Source organism: Chrysemys picta, chromosome 5 (assembly GCF_011386835.1).
Source record: "Chrysemys picta bellii isolate R12L10 chromosome 5, ASM1138683v2, whole genome shotgun sequence".
Classification (NCBI taxonomy): Eukaryota; Metazoa; Chordata; order Testudines; family Emydidae; genus Chrysemys; species Chrysemys picta.
The window spans coordinates 98,876,736-98,895,209 of record NC_088795.1 but is presented as its reverse complement, the minus strand read 5'-3'; the positions used below and the strand labels follow the sequence as shown (position 1 = coordinate 98,895,209).

The following is an 18,474-nucleotide window of genomic DNA, read 5'->3' as shown; positions in this document are numbered from 1 at the left end:
TTGCAAATACCATCAGTTGCTATGGGATTTCAGTAGTGGTGAGTGTAGACGGGTGAGTGGGCGTGGGGAGGGAGGAGGCTGGGGAGAGCAGGGAAGTATTGGACTCAGAGTGGAAGAAGGATGACATTCTAGAAAATTGCTGTCTAGCTTTTAGCAGGCTATGGTAGAATCCAATGTGGAAAAAGAGCTAGGTCCTGTTGAAGTCCATGAGAATACTGCCCTGGATTTGAATGGGAGCAAGATCTTGTCCAATAATGAAAGGGCGGTTCAGATGCTACGTGTCCTTATGGGTATGCTGATATTATGCAATACGGTAAAAAATGAAAACCTGTCTAGCACATAACTCTGGTGCACTCAAGGACATGCTGCTATTTGTTTTGCAGGCTTACCTCTCTACCAGGGATTAGCAATGTGCCACTGATATCTTCCATTATAAAGTCCTATAAAATGCCTTATTTTCAGCATTTCAAAACTTGATCTAACTTTCAGAGGGGAACGGTTTGTTTGGATTCATTTTTAATACAAAATGAGAAAGAGTTCCATTTTTCTGCTCCAGTCTTTCTTCTGCCTTGATCTCCTTTGCATTTAAGCTTCCTTTACCCACAAGCATAATAAACTTTCAGCACCGAATAGAAAAGAACATGAATTTACACTATGAATATTTTTTTTTAGCCAGGGAGGGAGCTACTTTAAGTCGCCAATCTTTGCTTTCTGGAAATTCTTTGGTGTATTACTGCATAGCAGAGTGGTGTGACAAGGATAAAGAGATTAGAAGTAGTTTCATTTAACTCCTTCTGTTAAAAAAACTACAAAGGGCACTAATTTACAGCTTTAAGTATACCCACAATTCTTCATAAAAATTGAATATAAATGCAGGAAAGTTATAGGCACTAAGAAATAAACTAACAACAACAAAGTTGTTAGAATACTAAAAATAAAAAAATATTCCAAAAAGAGAAATAATATAAAGGTACTGAGATCACCTAACTGTAAAAAAATAAGATGACTTGCAGAGTACATGTACACTGGGGTTTAGCCCTGATTTCAGCCATTGGAGGTCAATAATCAGTATAGTGTGTAAGTTTCAAACTAGTGTAGATTGTGATTTTCCTTGTCTACATTAGAGAGTTGTGCTAGTGCCGCTATGGTGGTTGCTGTGATCTGCTGCTGGTTGAAATCAGAGCTAACCCCTCTATTTAGACAAAATCTCAGATACCAAGAGAGCTATTCCATGTTCTTTGTGAACTTCCATTCATAAGTGAATGGGAATTTGGGTATGCCTGGAATGCAGGATCAAGCCTCAAAACTTGGAAAAATTATGATAATGTGTTATAAAGGCCCTCTGATACTACGGTTCACAAAAATCACTCTGTGTCTTTCTATCAAGGTCACCAACTCAGTGCTTTACCATGAGAAGAATTTAATAATTGTTCCCCTATTAGAACTGGGTAAACTGTTCCTAGCGAATAATTTACATGGGCACTTTGCCCATTTTTCTGCTTGTGAATTATCCACACAATAGTTTTTAGGAAGGTGTTTACTATTCAGAATTGTTAAATGAACACTTGAGGGGTATATATGGCATTTCATCTTATTTGTGAAGTAATTGCTTGGACTCTATCTTCAAATATTTGGTATGAATAGTGTTTGAATGGTTACCTAAGTGACTTGTTTCTGATTCTTGACCTCAAGTTAGTTGGGGCAGGGACTCATTTCATTGTGCACACAGTGCCTAGAACAATGGGGGATCTTTGATTGGTGTGCTGTGCTACTACAACAAAACACAAACAAGAATGGAACTATGCCCATTTACATAACTCCGCATTTTGTCAAGTATGTTTAGCATATGAAGGGCTTGAACCTGCACCATTTAAATCATTGAGAGTTTTGCCACTGACTTCAAGAGGAACAGACTTTTTTAAGGAACAAAACATCCATCCTGAAATTTTATACCTCATCAGTGGGTCTGATTATAAATAAAATGCCAGTTGTGATATCCATTTGGCAAAGCAGAGAGAAAGTATTAAACAACACACACATCTGAGTCTGCAATCACATAATCTCTAACTGCTAATGATTGAGACCCAACTCCTATTCAGTACTCTTAACTTGTCTGTAAAAGAATATTAAAATAGTCCTTTCCTTCGCTATTCAGAATTAAACAAGTTTAGACTCACATTTCCCTCCTTCTGTTAAGTTGGCTTGATCATGCCAAGCAAATATCAAATCCTACACTATAGGAGCAATTTGAACATTGCTGATTCTGATTTAATCACTTCGCCGCCAAAGCACTCAATGCTGTAAGGCTATGTTTAAAAAAATTAAGGTCCAAATCAATCTGTACCATATTTATAGCAGGTTGGACAATAAATGAATAGAGATCATATTTCCAATATCCCATTCATTACCTTCTAATATGAAAACACAGGTTCATTTCAGGTAAACTGTGTGGTACATCAACTTAATTTATGAATAATTGTCTATCGCGGGGGGAGGGGAGAAAAAACCCTCAGTGGAACAGAGTGGATTTCTACACTACTATTTCCTATGTTTAAAAAAGCAGTCATAGTGTGTGTGTGTGTGTGTGTGTGTGTGTGTGTGTGTGTGTGTGTGTAAGTAATATACTTACAAGAGTCTGATCTTGAAGGATGCTGCATCCTTGCTGAGACTCTGCAATTCCTATCAACTTTATTGGGATTTACAAGTTCTCTGCAGGTGCTCAGCACCTCTCTAGATTAGGGTCCAAATTTCCAATCCTACCACTGGATCCATGTGCACGGACCCCTGTGCCCATGCACAACCCATAGTCTAAAATGATCATTTGATACAGGGCAAAATTTCTAAAAGCATCTAAAGGAGTTCGGCATCCAACTCCCACTGACTTGCAATGGGAGCTGGCTGCCTAACTCCCTCAGGTGCTTTTGAAAATCCCACATATAGTGTTTAAGGCCCTAATCCTGACCGATGCAACGATGTCTGGAGTCTGAGCCTTGGTGTCACTTATGGTGAAGATCAGGCCCTTTGTGTGACCCTAGGATTTCCAAAAGAGTGCTTTAGTATAAGTAGCCAGTCCTGGCTGATGTCGCAGGACAGCACAAATCCTGGCTAAAACAATGTTTTTATTTTCCTCAAACAAAAGAGGATAAAGCATCAGCCTCAAATTACTGCCATCCCCCAGCCCAGACTCTGTTAATGTAAACATATCCCTAACATTATAACTTGACCATACTGACAACAGATTGTAAAGTCTTCGGGGTGCAGATGGCATTTACCTACGTCTCCGGGGTGCTTAGCACCGGGGGGACCCAATCTTGATCTGAATCCCTCCACTGGCAGGGCCAGCTCTAGGATTTTTGCCACCCCAAGCAAAATCAATTTTGGCTGCCCCCAACCCCCTGTTTTTTTCTTACCCCACCCCCCCGGCCCCACCTCAACTCCGCCCCTTCCCCAAATCCCCAGCCCTGCCTCCTCCCCCGAGGCTCTCAAGCCTGGGAGGGAGGGTGAGCAGCGGCGCACGAATCAGCTGTTTCGCACGCTGCGGCCGCTCAGGATCTCCCCCTCCCTCCCAAGTTTGAGAGCCTGGGAGGGAGGGGGAGCAGCGGCACGCGAATCAGCTGTTTCGCGCGCCGTGGTGCGCAAGCAGCGGCAGCAGCGGAGGTGAGCTAGGGCGGCCGGGGCACATTTTTAGGGGCGGCAGGGGTGGCATTCTGGCGCCAGCCATGCTGCCCCTAAAAATGTGCCGCCCCAAGCACCAGCTTGTTTTGCTGGTGCCTAGAGCCGGCCCTGTCCACTGGTTCCCCTATTACTCTGCATCCAGTTCAAAATATTTATCCTCATCTTTTAAGATCTTTCACAACCCTGCCCCAATCTGTTATCTGCGCTAATCTCTTATTGTGTTGCCCCTTATATCCTCTGCTGTACTCATGACACCAGCCTCATTCACCCCTTTGTCAGCTTCTCACACAAACATCCTTACTCACGGAACATCTTCTCCACTGTACCTCAGCTGCTCATCAGAACTGTCTCCCCAGTCCCAGTCTCCTTGCCCAGTCTGTCCTAGTTCCTCGGCTCCTCATCTGATCTCAGTCTTCCTCCCTACCCTTCTCCAACCTTCTGGTTTCTGGCTCCCACGCCCAGTCTCCTTTTCCAACCAATTGCAGTCCTCTCCCCTGCACTCTCCAGCTGCCAGCCCAGTCTCCTTGTCCAGTCAGTCAGTCTTCTCCCAACCCAGTCCCTATGTTCCTTTCTCTCCCCAATCACCCTCAAGTCCCAATTTTTGCCTTCCCCTCCCCGCAGTCTCTCTGCGTGTCCAACTGTTGTCCCCTCTGCATTTTAATCAGGCAACTCCCACCTCTACACGGGTCTTCTTGCTCTCAGTTAAGATACCTGGACCCTAACCCTAGATCTGCAACACATTTGGGGAAGGTCTTGATCAGACATGGGCTGGAGCATGTGTGAACTGTGATTTTCAAAGGCATATAACTGGGCCAAATGTGAACAGATTTTGGTGGAGATGGAAGAATTCACAACCCTTCCCCCCCCCCCCCCCCCCAGTTTCAAGTCCCTGCTCTAAAGCATGGGAGCACTAGAGCTTTTAAACGAAAAAAATCACCAACATTTTTAACATGAGTAAAACAATGTATTTTTCTTTAGCCTTGTTTTCAGAAGTGGCTGAATTTTGTTAAAGTTAAAAATTCAGTCTGAGGCAGACACTCAGGATGGAAAATTTCAGCCCGAGCAGTTAAAAAGTTTGGCAACGTTATAAGCAACTGAGAACAGGGTTTTATAATGGGAAGTGTCAGGCAACTTAATAATAGGTGAAGCTATCAGCTCCACCTATAATATCGTCTAGATTTTCTCCCTCTCTCTGTTTTAGATATACACCTGATTTTGCATTCCGGGTGACTGTATTGCTCACAGCTATAATTATTTTATACACAAGTTATTTTAGAAGTGGATTATGGATTTTCATGCATTTATTGGTATCGCTTTTCATATCCAGCTGTCTTTAAAGACTGATGCCTTAGGCTATGTCTACCCTTAAAACACTACAGTGGCATAACTGCAGCTGCTCCGCTGTAGTGCATCAGTGTAGACACTTACTACAGCAATGGGAGGGTTCTCCCATCATTGTAGTAAATCCACCTCCCTGAGAGGCAGTAGTTAGATCTATGGAAGAATTCTTCCATCAACCTAGAGCTCTCTACATTGAGGGTTAGATCAGCTTAACTACATCACTCAGTGGTGTGGATGTAGCTGGGTTGATCCAAATCTTGACATTTTGGATAAAATAGAACCCAGATCTGAACCATCTCTAATCAAAATCAAAATGGCTCTTTAGCCCATCTTATTTATTAAAGCCCAGCCCATTATTACTTGTGTTGTGGTAGTGTCTGGGATCCCCAGGCATGGATCAGGACCCTAATGTACTAGGAACTGTTCAAACACAGAATAAAAAGAGAGTCCCTGTCCCAAGGAGCTTACAAATTAAGTATAAGAAAAGAGGCAACAGGTGGATACATACAGAAAGATGGGGGAAGCAAACAAAGGGACAATAGCGACCAGCAATTCTGTACTATATACTGTACTCTACACAGTACAGATTCACCTCTAATAAAGATCTTAAATCCCATGGTTTTGGCAGAGTTTTGCTTTGAATCTGGAACTTACAGTGATACTCATAGGACATGAACAACAAAATATGTCTAATCCTCTCTGAATTGAAAATTCAGTGTTTCACACAGTGCTAATAAGTAATTACAGGATTGTTGGTCTACTCTGCGGTCTTTAACTAAACATACTTGTCCATGCATATATAAAGGTTTACTGCAGGTCTAGATGGAAATGGATTTTTCAAGGTTTCAGAAAATGCTAGTTGGGGGAAAATCTTGTGGTCATTAAAGATGCCTTGGCACTTTTCACAAGAGTGGATGTATTAACCCTGGCATCTGGGCCTAGTCTGAGCTTGGGTAACTGGAGTCTTCCTATGGTTTCATTTACCCTCTTAAAAAAAAAGTAATTGATGGTATAAAATGGGCAATATTTTCCACTCCAGAGGTAGCTGTATTTTTATTATCCCTATGTGTATCTCAGTACATTTCTATAAAGTGCTTTGTGATCATCCCGGATAACTTGATATTTATATAGTGACTTATCCAAGTTGGCTTTACTGTTTACACACTGACAAACCTAAACCTGTCTTGGATGAAGCAAGTCATTCTACTTCCTACTTAGTGCTTATACCCCTTCTCATTTACACAGGTTTTGCATCAATTCAGTAGACTGACTTCAGTGGAGTTACTACTAATTTACACCAGTGTAAACGAGAGAGAGTGATCAGGCCCCTATTGTTTGCATAAGGTGGGAAAGAGCTAAACTTGATCCTTAACTTTTTTAGCTCTATGGTCTGTACATGGAGTTCTTCTCATTCATTCTGTAAGATGCATTACAATTGGGATGGTGCTTCAAAAAAGTAAATCCAGTTGAGGGACTAGATGACTCCAGGGCTTAGGCCTTGGCTACACTTGCAGATGTACAGCGCTGTGAGTTAAACCTGACTTCGTGCAGCTGAGTAGGGAAAGCGCTGCAGTCTGTCCACACTGACAGCTGCCCAGCGCACTGTCGTGGCTACATTTGCGGCAATTGCAGCGCTATTGGGAGCGGTGCATTATGGGCAGCTATCCCACAGAGCACCTTTTCCCATTCTGGCGCCATGGGTTGTGGGAAGGGGGCGTGGGAAGGGGGATTCTAGGTCCTGTCCCAATGCCCCGTGATGCATCGCTTCGCATCCCAGAAATTCCTTTGTTTCCGTCCACCTTTGGCGCCATCTTTCAACCGTTTCTGTGCAGCGCGATCTGTCTGTGGGAAATGGAGTCCGAACTGCTGAGGCGTATGCTGACGAGTCTCGCCAGCACGTCACGTTTGGCTGTCGAACTATTCCTTAAGATCCAAAGTGACAGTGAGAGTGAGGGTGAGGAGTCTGACGATGCTATCGAGCTGCGTAACGCGTACAACACGAAATTGCTTGTGGCATTCACGGACATGCTCAGCACCATGGAACGCCGCTTTTGGGCTTGGGAAATAAGCACCGAGTGGTAGGATCACATTGTCATGGAAGTCTGGGATGACGAGCAGTGGCTGCAGAACTTTCGGATGAGAAAAGCCACTTTCATGGGACTGTGTGAGGAGCTCGCCCCCACCCTGCGGCGCAAGGACACAAGATTGAGAGCTGCCCTGCCAGTGGAGAAGCAGGTGGCTATTACAATCTGGAAGCTGGCAACTCCAGACGGCTACCGGTCGGTCGCAAACCAGTTTGGAGTGGGAAAGTCGACCATTGGAATCGTGTTGATGCAAGTTTGCAAGGCCACTAATCGCATCCTACTCAGAAGAACCGTGACTCTGGGTAACGTGCAGGAAATAGTGGATGGCTTTGCACAAATGGGGTTCCCTAACTGGGGAGGGGCGATAGATGGGTCGCACATTCCTATTCTGGCACCACCCCACCTACGATCTGAGTACGTTAATCGGAAGGGGTATTTCTCTATGGTTCTCCAGGCGCTTGTGGATCACCGTGGGCGTTTCATTGACATTAACACAGGCTGGCCCGGAAAGGTGCATGACGCACGCATATTTTGAAACACTTGGCTGTTCAGGAAGATGCAGGCTGGGACTTTTTTCCCAGAGCGGAAGATCACGGTAGGGGAAGTTGAAATGCCCATTGTGATCCTTGGAGATCCCGCTTACCCGTTAATGCCGTGGCTCATGAAACCCTACACAAGGAGCCTTGACAGCAGCAAGGAACGGTTCAACTACAGGCTGAGCCGGTGCCGAATGACTGTGGAGTGTGCCTTTGGCCGTTTAAAGGGCCGCTGGCGATCTCTGTATGGGAAGCTGGACTTGGCCAAAAACAGCATCCCTGCGGTTATATCCGCGTGCTGTGCCCTCCATAATATTTGTGAAGGGAAGGGTGAAAGCTTCACTCAGGCATGGACCTCCAAGGTTCAACATCTGGAGGCTGAATTTGCACAGCCAGAGAGCAGGGCTATTACAGGGGCCCAGCGCGGGGCTGCAAGGATTAGGGATGCCTTGAGGGAGCAATTTGAGGCTGAAAACCAGCAGTGTTATCTGGTGCCCTGCACAGGAGTGAAGTGCAGTAGTTCCAATCTTTAGGAATCAGTATCTGCTTAGCAGACAAGCAGACTTGCAGTGCCTGTTTATTTCCTGGGCTAAGGAGTCTTTTACTTTATGCAATAATAAAGAATGTTTTCAAAGCCAAAGAATCCATTTATTGAAAAGAAAAAAAATTACACTGCTCTACAGCCAAAATGCTTCTGAAATAAATGTAGTCAAACTTTACTAATTCTGGGTCACTGAGAACGAAAATGATGCTTAAAATTGTTGATTGGCTCTAGTTTTCAAGATATGCTATTGGGTCAGTATATACAACCCTTGACTTGGGAATGGCGGAGGATAAGTGAGTTATAAAGGGAAGGGATCTCAATTTAAACCAGAAATGACTAAAATACATCTTTGACTGTATCTATGAATAAATCTATGACTGGGTTTGGACAGTACTTGCTTTTTAGGCAAAACAATGAATGATGCAATCTGAAGCTGGTGTTGCATCATACATGATATGAATTGCATCATGTTATTCCTAGAAGTCATGGATGATGCAATCATAACGAAGCTTACATCACTCTGCTGAACAAATTGCCCTATATCAGCTCAGAAGTCATACAGTGTCGTGCTCTCTTATTTGTCAGTGTTTGATTTTGCAAAGGGACACATTTCTGTTTAGCCAAAGTGAGCAGAGATGCCTCGTACTTGTGTGAACAGTGCAGATAACTTCTGCTATGTTTGTGGTGAAGTGACTTTTGCATCACAAAAGCGCAGTATAACCACTATGGTTAAGAAAGCCTATCACCTTTATTTTGGCTGCAAAATTGGAGATCAGGACAAGAGGTGGGCCCCACACATATGCTGCAACACTTGTGCAACAAATCTTCGCCAGTGGTTGAACAGGAAAAGGAAATCCATGCCTTTTGCAGTACCAATGATTTGGAGAGAGCCAACAGATCATACCAGCAATTGTTACTTCTGCATGGTGCCTCCAGTTGGGAAAGGTGTATCAAAGAAGAAAAAGTGGACTGTGCATTATCCAAACATTCCATCAGCTATATGCCCAGTACCCCACGGAGAAGGACTGCTGGTTCCTGATGCACCAGAATCATTCTCACTTGAGTCAGACGAGGAAGAGGAAGAGGAAGAGGAAGAGGATGAAACTTCTGGTCCTGAACCATCAATGTCACAGGACCCACATTTTCTCCCATCCTCCTCCTCTGAACCACACCTCATAACACAAGGTGAATTGAATGACCTTGTCAGGGATTTGGAGCTACCCAAGAGTAAGGCAGAGCTGTTGGGCTCCAGACTACAGCAGTGGAATCTTCTGGCAGGTGATGTTAGGGTTTCTGTGTTCCGTGACCGTCAAAAGGATCTTGTCCCATTCTTCTTCATGGAAGGTGATCTTGTAGCCTGCAACAACATCGATGGTGTGATGGCAGCCCTCAACATTGTTCAAGATCCAGATGAGTGGAGACTGTTCATTGATTCATCCAAGATGAGTCTTAAAGCTGTTTTACTGCATAATGGCAATGTTTTGCCATCAATTCCAGTTGGTCATGCAATCCATATGAAGGAAACCTATGACAACATGAAACAACTTTTGAGGTGCATAAACTATGACCAACATCAGTGGCAGCTTTGTGATGATTTGAAGGTTGTTGCTCTCTTGCTTGGTCTGCAGACTGGATACACAAAGTACTGCTGTTTTCTCTGCGAATGGGATAGTCGTGCAAGAGATTCCCACTACATCAAGAAAGATTGGCCACTCCAACAGTCATTGGAGCCTGGGAGGAAAAGTGTTCAGCATCCACCACTTGTTGAATCAAGGAAGATTTTGTTACCACCCTTACACATCAAGCTGTGTCTGATGAAGAACTTTATCAAGGCCATTGACAAAACACAAGCAGCTTTCAGGTACCTCCGTGGAAAATTTCCAAGGTTAAGTGAAGCTAAGATAAAGGAAGGTGTCTTTGTTGGTCCTCAGATTCGTGAACTTCTTCAACATGATGCATTTAACCATGCTCTGCATGGCAAGGAAAAGACGGCATGGAAAGCCTTCCAGTTAATGGCAATAAATTTTCTCGGAAACAACAAGGCAGACAACTACAGGTTGTTGGTGGAAAACCGCCTCAAGGCATACAAAAGCCTCGGTTGCTACATGTCACTAAAGATACATTTTTTGCACTCTCATCTACATTTTTTCCACCGAACTGCGGAGCAGTGAGCAACAAGCACGGCGAGCAATTTCACCAGGACATTGCAACAATGGAGAAACGCTATCAGGGCAAATGGAGCCCATCAATGCTTGCAGACTATTGCTGGACAGTGACAAGAGATGCTCCATTCAATGAATACAAGAGACAAGCCAAGAAGTGCCGAGTAGACACTGAATAGGACTAAACTATGTACATAATAGTTTTTTGCCTTTTGTTTCATAATAAATTTTATTTATATAACCCTTTTGCTGATTTTTAAAGTGTTACATAAACAGGACAGGTGAAATATTATCATGTAAAGCAACCATAAACACATGAAAAGACCTAGGTTTACAATTTATGATTAAAACTCTACTATCTACACAATATACATAGACATAAAATGTAAAAACTTAAATATCTTAGAAACAGTAGCCAATCAGTTGTTTTAATTGTCATATTTGAATTCAGCACATCAAAATACATAATAAATAGCACATTTTATCTCTGAAGCAGACGACTTCTCAAAAATTGTAGACCAGTGTTATTTATTGAAAAGAAACAAGGGGGTGGAGTGGGGAACAGTACAATCACAGATTTGCGTATGTCCTGTCTGGTGTGCTGTGCAGTGAGTGCTGCACTTCAGGACAGCTATACTGTATGGTGATGGGGGTTGAGTGCAGAGGGTAAGGTTCGTGGTTTTCAGGGCTGGGTGGTGAAGATACTGGGGTTGGAGGCAGCAGGTGGCGTGAAGAACACGGAAGTTGGGGAAAGCCAACAGCTTCAGGGGGCACCTACACTGAACACTGTCCCAACATTTTCCACAGGAGTTCGTCCTGGATGATATCTCGCTGCTGAGGGTGACCTGGGAAGCAAGGGAGGGTCTTCTACTGGAAATGCAGCTTCCGCCCTGGCCCATATGCAGCTTGCCTGTGTGGCGCGGACACGTTAGCCTGCCTGGGACAAGGACCACGGTGGCTCTCCCGATAAACCTGTGCAAGCGCATTGCACACGTTCTGGATGAGACATTCGAGGAGATTACCGAGGCCAATTACCGCAATGTGATAAACCACATCAACACACTATTCCACATCTAGGCATGCATGCCTAACCCTCCTCTCCCAAAGAGCCCGCACCGAAAAAATTCCTTCCCGAAAAAAAAAAAAAAAGCTTACCAGGAACCTGCTCTTCTGTTTGTCCTCCACCAAGTACCGGCCGCTGCGACTGGCTACCTTCCTCCTGGCTCAAGAAGAGCTCCTGGCTGCATGGCTCCAGGGATTTCGGGGTGTCTCCATCCGGCTCACCACCATCACTCCTGTTTTCCTCCTCCTCCTCTTCCTCTTCCTCCTCCCCCCCCCCCACACCGGCTCTGAAGTGTCCATGGTGGTGCTCAGAGTGGAGGTGGGGTTAACCCCAAGTATTGCATCCAGCTCTTTGTAGAATCGGCAGGTCGCGAGGGGGAGCATCCGAGCGGCCGTTTGCATCGCAGGCTTTGTGGGAGGCACTCCGCAGCTCCTTCACTTTAATCCTGCACTGCAGGGTGTCCCGGTCATGGCCCCTTTCCATCATGTCCTTTGATACCTTCCCGAAGGTATCGTAATTCCTACGGCTGGAGCGCAGCTGGGACTGTACAGCTTCCTCCCCCCAAACACTGATGAGGTCCAGCAACTTGCCATTGCTCCATGCTGGGGCTCGCTTGGCGCGTGGAGTCATGGTCACCTGGAAAGATTTGCTGATAGCACTCCACGCCACGCCGGGCTGAGCAAACAGGAAAGGGATTTTTAAAATTCCCAGGGAATGTACAGGGTCGGTCACATGGTTGGTTACCTGAGGCCAGGGCAGTAGAGTTTGAACTGATGACCAGAGTGGCTAGAACAGGCATTGTGGGATACTGCCGAATAATTCTGGAGGCCATTCACAGCACATTGGGCGGCCACACTGGCGCCGCAGCGCTGCAGCGGCAGCGCAATACTCACTATTCCTCTCGGAGAGGTGGAGTACATGCAGCGCTGCAACCACGGAGATACAGCGCTGCAAATGTCTTGCCAGTGTGGACGGGGAGTGAGTTACAGCGCTGGGGGAGCCTTTACAGCGCTGTAATTCGCAACTGTAGCCAAGGCCTTAGTAAATAGGATACAGAGCTTTCTGCCTCTGGGTTGTCAGTTAAATCCAGACCAGTTTGTTAGTGATAGGGTTGCCAGGTGTCCAGTTTTTTACTAGAACGCCTGGGCAAAAAGAGACCCTGGTGGCTCCAGTAGGCACTGCCAACTGGGCTGTTAAAAGTCCAGTCCACGGCTCAGCCCTGGCTCCGCAGGGCTCCCAGAAGTAGCCGCCGAGTGCGGGCTAAGCGGCTCCCAATGGTCAGGAACCGCGACCAATGGGGAATGCGGGGGCGGTGCCTGCAGGCACTAGCGCACCATGAAGACCCTCACTGGCTGCCTAAGCACCTAGGGGCCACAGGGACCTGGTGGCCGCGGTAAGCGCCACCGGGACCCTGCATCCCTGCCCCAGCCCAGAACTCTCTCCTGCACCCCCAGCCCCTCATACCCAGCTCCACCCCAGAGCCCTCACCCCCCGCCAGCTGGAGCTCTCACCCCCCCACACACACCTCAATCCCTGCCCCAGTCCAGAGCCCTCTCCCCCGCACTCTAACCCCCTGCCCCACTCAGAGCCCTCTCCTGCATCCCAAACCCCTCATCCCCAGCCTCACCTCAGAGCCCGCACCTCCAGCCAGAGCCCTCACCCCTCTCGTGCCCAAGCCCGGTGAAAGTGAGTGAGGGTCGGGGAGAGTGACTTACAGAGGGAGGGAGGATGGAGCAAGCAGGGGTGGAGCCTCGGAGAAGGGGCAGGGTGGGGCAGGACCTTGGGGAAGGGGCTGTGCAGGACAGAGGTGTTCAGTTTTGTGTGATTAGAAAGTTGGCAACCCTAGTTAGTGACTGAAAATTGTTACTATCTGAATGGCTCTTTAATATTCTATTTGAAATAAGTCTGATGCATTTGTAGTTTGTCTCGCCCCTTCATTCTCCAAAATATCCCACCTTTGCCTGTATCCCCTCTCAAAATCTTCTGCAACCTAACTAGTTAAAAAAAAAAATTACGGTCTGAATATTATCTTATGAAAAGTATATTCTAAAAAAAAGTCCTCTGCTGAGAGAGAGTTCCTCTATGATTTTCAGCAGATAAAATGTAAAAAGAAAACAAAGAAAAAAGCCCCCAAACATGAAGCTGTCTGTCGACGTTGCAGTTAATAAAAAGTTGTTGTGCTCTATTGAGTTTACTGTGTCACCAAAACCCTTGCAAGTCTTAACTATACAAAGCCTACATTGTCTTGACAAGGATACTGAGAAGATGTGCCTGATCTTGGCAGGAGCTAGGTGTACCAAGAACCATGTTATTAAAAAACAACAACAACAAAAAAGAAATATTCTTTTAGGCCTCTTATTGAGAAAGATAACGAGCAGTGTCCTTACTACAAGTGTGTAGCATGCACTGGTCAGTTTTAGAAGCGTGAAAATTGAAAAATGATAGATGGGAACACAATTCCAAGTAACCCGAGTATAATTTAGGTCGAGGGGTGTTCAGATTAGGGCTTTTGCTTTATACTCATCTCCAATATTGAGATGTAAATGTCCTGAAAGAGAGAGAGAGACACAATCTTCATGCATAACTATCGGTATACGAAGTTAACTAGTAAAGGACTGGCGGATGTATTTCCTCCCTAAGGGCCAAATCCTTCTCCTTGGTCCCATAGGAATCAATTGCAATACTCCCACTGTGTTCAGTAGGAAAAGGATTTGGCCCTTAAGTCTCTACTATTGTTTGTCAGTAGTAATGCAGACACTTTTAGTATACTTCTTAGTCATTTGGATCATTCTTAATGTGAGAACTCAGTCACGCATGCTCAGAGAAAATAGTTTGAATTTTATAAAAGTGGGAGATGAAATTATACATTCAGATGAGTGTAATATAACAATTGCCAGAGTCCAGGAAAATACATACATAACTCATTATTCTAAACCAATATGAGCATGCATATGTATGTTCAGATAGCTTTAACAGTGTTCAACTCTAAATAGTGTGCCATCTAACTTTTGTTATTCGATATTTACATTGACAACCAGGTCAAACTAGATCTGAGCACCTGCTTTTATTTAACAGAGAAAGTACAGCAGACATTTAAAAAATCCTAATGAGTGCAGTCATATGAATTTCCCTGATATCAGACACTTATACAGCTTTCACAGACAGGCTTCTATCATATGACAGTGATGACTGAATCAGCATAATACAACTTCTGTACAATGTGTAGAACAGCAAATTATAACACCAAACATTAGAGATATGGATGGCCATTGGCCACAGACTTAAACAATGATCCTGCAGTAATCTCCATACAGGTGGACTCCTGCACTTATGAAAAGTCCTACAGTAATCAGTAGGGCTCCATGCATGAACCTCCCGGCAGGCTCAGGCTCTTAGATAAAATTTCTCTTGAAACAATATTTCCATAAACATTTGCCATCTTAGTTGCTTAAAATAAGAACTCTTATCCAAAAGTGTTTAGCTTTGTTTTATACTTTGCTGATGTACAGCACATTCCTTTAATTTTTGTAATCAAACATTGATTTTTCAGACTGGACTGGAACATTAAGGTACAGATATTATTAGGAGTCATATTTACATGCCAAAGCTAGCCTGTCTTGTGTGTGTCTGAAATCCCAAGATATATGAGGAAGAGAGAGGGCCCAATTCTGATCTCAGACAGATTGTAAATCAGGAATAGCTACATTGAAGTCAATGAAGTTACTTCATTGGGATAAAACATGAGTGAAAGAAGAATCTGGCCCAGTGACTGAATATAAGAGCAGGAGAGAAACTGAGATTACAAGCAAAATGTTTTCCCCTAATTTATTTTTCAGACTCTAATATTATTTTGACTGTATAGTTTGATTTTTAGCCTTGTTAGTAATTTAAACATGAATCTCTGATAGATAAACTCAAAATAGCAGTATATTTCTGGTGTTATCTTATTTTCCTTTCTCAAGAGTGCACATTGTCTTCAGTTTTCCAATTTTATACCAGGCTCTGCTTAATACCACAAGTGATCTTTCACCTTTATGATCTGGCACCTGCAGTACTTGGAGATGTTTAGTATATAATGTTGCATATCTCTCTGGCAATAGTCCTAAAGTACAACAACTTGCTACATATTTGTTGTATGTATGCCTGATGTATGCTTTTTTTCTTTTCTCCCCCTGACCATCATGTGAACTCAGCATTAGACTTGCAATATTGCAAAACTGTCCCAATTATTATTACATAAAACTGGAAGGCTCATAAAGACACCACTATTAGATTCAAACTAGCCCCTGGGGCCAAGTTCTGCCCTGTGACCTCAGCTGGGTGGCATAGGTAGAACTTAAGGCAGATTTCAAAATCTAATCTTTTGTTTTGCTATATCCAACTTTTAAAATTCTGTGACTTTAGCCCCAATCTTTATTTAAAGCCCCAATGGGAAATGAACTGTATAATTTTAATTTGTAAAACAAACGGTTTCTTTTTACATGCATAGGGAGAGAGACATGCCCCAACAGTCCTCATCTAACCACACATAAATCTGACTAAAAGGCATATAAAGGTGAGATCTACCATAATATATTTTATTTTTAAATAGCTATTAGAAAAGTCTTGTTCTCTTCATTTTAATGTCTCTAATCAGAGATCCCAACTAGCTGCCCTGTTAATTTGTAATTTGTCATCCATCAGAATTATGTCACCACTACATGTTCTGCACAGACTGATTTAAACTAAAAAAAACACAAACATATTTACTTCAACCTATTTAACACATCAGATAAGAAGATACTGGCATGTTATAATTTGTTTGATATGTATGAAGATGTACATAATCTTTTAAACTTAACTTCGGAAATAGTGTATGTACCAGAAATCACTTTTCAGTTCTTTTAGTTGATATTTCTCATTTCCTCTCTAATCTTATAAGTTTTTAAAGAAAGAATCCAGTCCATTGCTCAATCACTTGAAAGGATTTATCAAAACTTAGTTCAACTTGTGGTTTTGTTTCTGTTTTTTTACAGAAATTATGTAAAACACTTTTTCAAAAATACCTTACGTCCCACCATGTTCTTAAAACAATCACAAGAGAATAAACCCTGCAGTAAGGACAGAGGGATAGCACAGTGAACACAAAAAATTGCCTACCTGTATTGTGTTTCTGAAGACAGTCTCTACACTGAAGCACCATTCACAGAGAAGAAAGAGTTTCTGGGCAGCAATGCATTTTCTTACTTTTTCTAATGTTCTGCTAAATGAGGAGTGTTGAGCAACTCCCTACAATGCTGTTTAACCCCCTCCTTTCACTCTCTGCCAGTTTAGAGTTTCTGAACACTGAAATGCATGCAGAGAAACTTGTAATTAGTAATACCAGCTAAGCTAAAACCCTTGATTCTCACTGACCTAAGCTGCACATTCCGAAGTACTAAACAGGAGTGCTAATCAGAAGGCACTCTTTTAGACTAAATTCCTGACTAGACATAAAGCATGAAAGTTAAGCTAAGATATTGCCCTACCAGAGCCTAGTTTCTGCCTACTGGCTTGGTAAAGCCTGCGATATCTCAGGACTCAGGAGCACACACTGTGACTGTGAGAGGAAAATGTTAAGTGTCTCATCTCTCTGTTCTTTTTTTCTTCCCCCTCTCTTGTTCTCCCTGCTCACAGTAGCAAGGTTGTCTCTTGTATACTCCCTGCCCTTAAACTCACCAAACCAGATTTTTACTCCCAACACCAGCAACTTCCCGTAAATCTGAACTGAAATTTTATCCTGTTCACTGAGCCTTTGCTGGCTCAAGGCCAGCGCAGCATTCCTGTTGTTTTAGGAGTGCTTTAAAAAAAAAAAAAATCGGGGGTTGGGGGGGCGGGGCAAGGATAACCTGTAGAGATGTAAAGGCTGGCATGAGAGAGACACTTGGAAACAGTTTAACTATTGTTTGACACCCCATGTTTGTTGGTGTTTTTGTTTTGTTTTTTAAAGTGGAGTTCAAATGTGAATATCAGAGAGGGAGAATATATCCTCCTCACTAAAATGGAACCACCTATTTGCCGAGCCACCTGCTTTATCTCTGCACAAAGAGTTTTAGGAACAAGATGTTAAATCTTGGGTTTCTTTCCCCCTGCTATTAAACAATATATAGATGTAGATTTAAAGGGAAAACAAATCAATAGTACTCACCTGAGGCATAGCATGGCTTGAATTAGTACAGGAAGATATTGCACTAGGAGAAACACACAAGCTTTTCTGATCCAGTTTCATCAATACAGTGGTTGTGCTTGTTAAATAAATGCCTCATTTCAACCCTTTCTGAACTGAAGTTACATCTAGTTTCTAGAAAAGGAACAAAAGAGAAACTAGTTTTAGAAGCAACAGCCAAGCCCTCTTTTAACCTCTCTGTGATCTCTCTGACAATTGTTTTTTAACCTCAAAAGAAACAGCAATGCCAGAGACTAAACTTTCCCTTCCCACCCCCTTTACCTTAGCTGCCTAAGCAAGGGTTAAGTAGCCTGATGTATTTAAACAAAGCACAAAACCTGTTTATAATAAATGCAATCAGCCAACAGAAATCTAATTCAGTACTTGTGACTAAACAAACTGGAACAGGAAGCACACATCAGAAATTTATAAAAAGTACTAATTCCTGCTTGCATTGTCATGCAACTGAAAAATGTTTCTACTTCTCTTTAGAGTCTTTTGTTCAATGGCAATTCACTTTTGTGTGTGAAAAGTTTAATACTTTGATGTTTAATCATTTGCATGCAAACACTTGACAGAACAATATTTGCTTTTTGTACAGAATACTATGGAATCTTTTCATTATTTTTCCTGCTTTGGGGAAGGGATGTTTCTCTAGCTAGGTTTTATTTTCAAATTACTTTTTGTAACGTATGAGAGTTGTACATGGTACCTTTGCCGTATAATACTTGCACACAATAAGAACTCAAATAGGAGAATAATGAAGGGTCATAAAAAATAAAATGTTTAAGGTAGATAGTATTGAGGGTTAAAGCTACTGTTGACAATATTCTGCAACCATATTTGTAAATTATTATAAACTGCTGACAGCTTTATCACCTGGGA

At 43.2% G+C, this 18,474-nt stretch overlaps 1 protein-coding gene across 4 annotated transcripts in view; it reads right to left on the bottom strand.

Moving 5' to 3' along the window:
- Positions 1 to 17,715, bottom strand: part of RBM47 (RNA binding motif protein 47) — a 111,968-nt gene extending 94,253 nt beyond the window's left edge. For 2 of the 4 annotated variants that reach the window (XM_065596958.1, XM_065596956.1), the window contains exon 1: positions 16,545 to 17,152. Coding sequence is in view for 1 of the 4 variants with exons in the window: in XM_065596955.1 (XP_065453027.1) it covers positions 17,572 to 17,585 (14 nt within the window). In the remaining 3 variants the exon portion in view is untranslated. Of the gene's footprint in view, positions 1 to 16,544; positions 17,153 to 17,571 lie in introns of those variants that run through there. The other 2 variants (XM_065596955.1, XM_065596960.1) reach the window with 2 other exon arrangements.
- Positions 17,716 to 18,474: the final 759 nt, after the last annotated feature.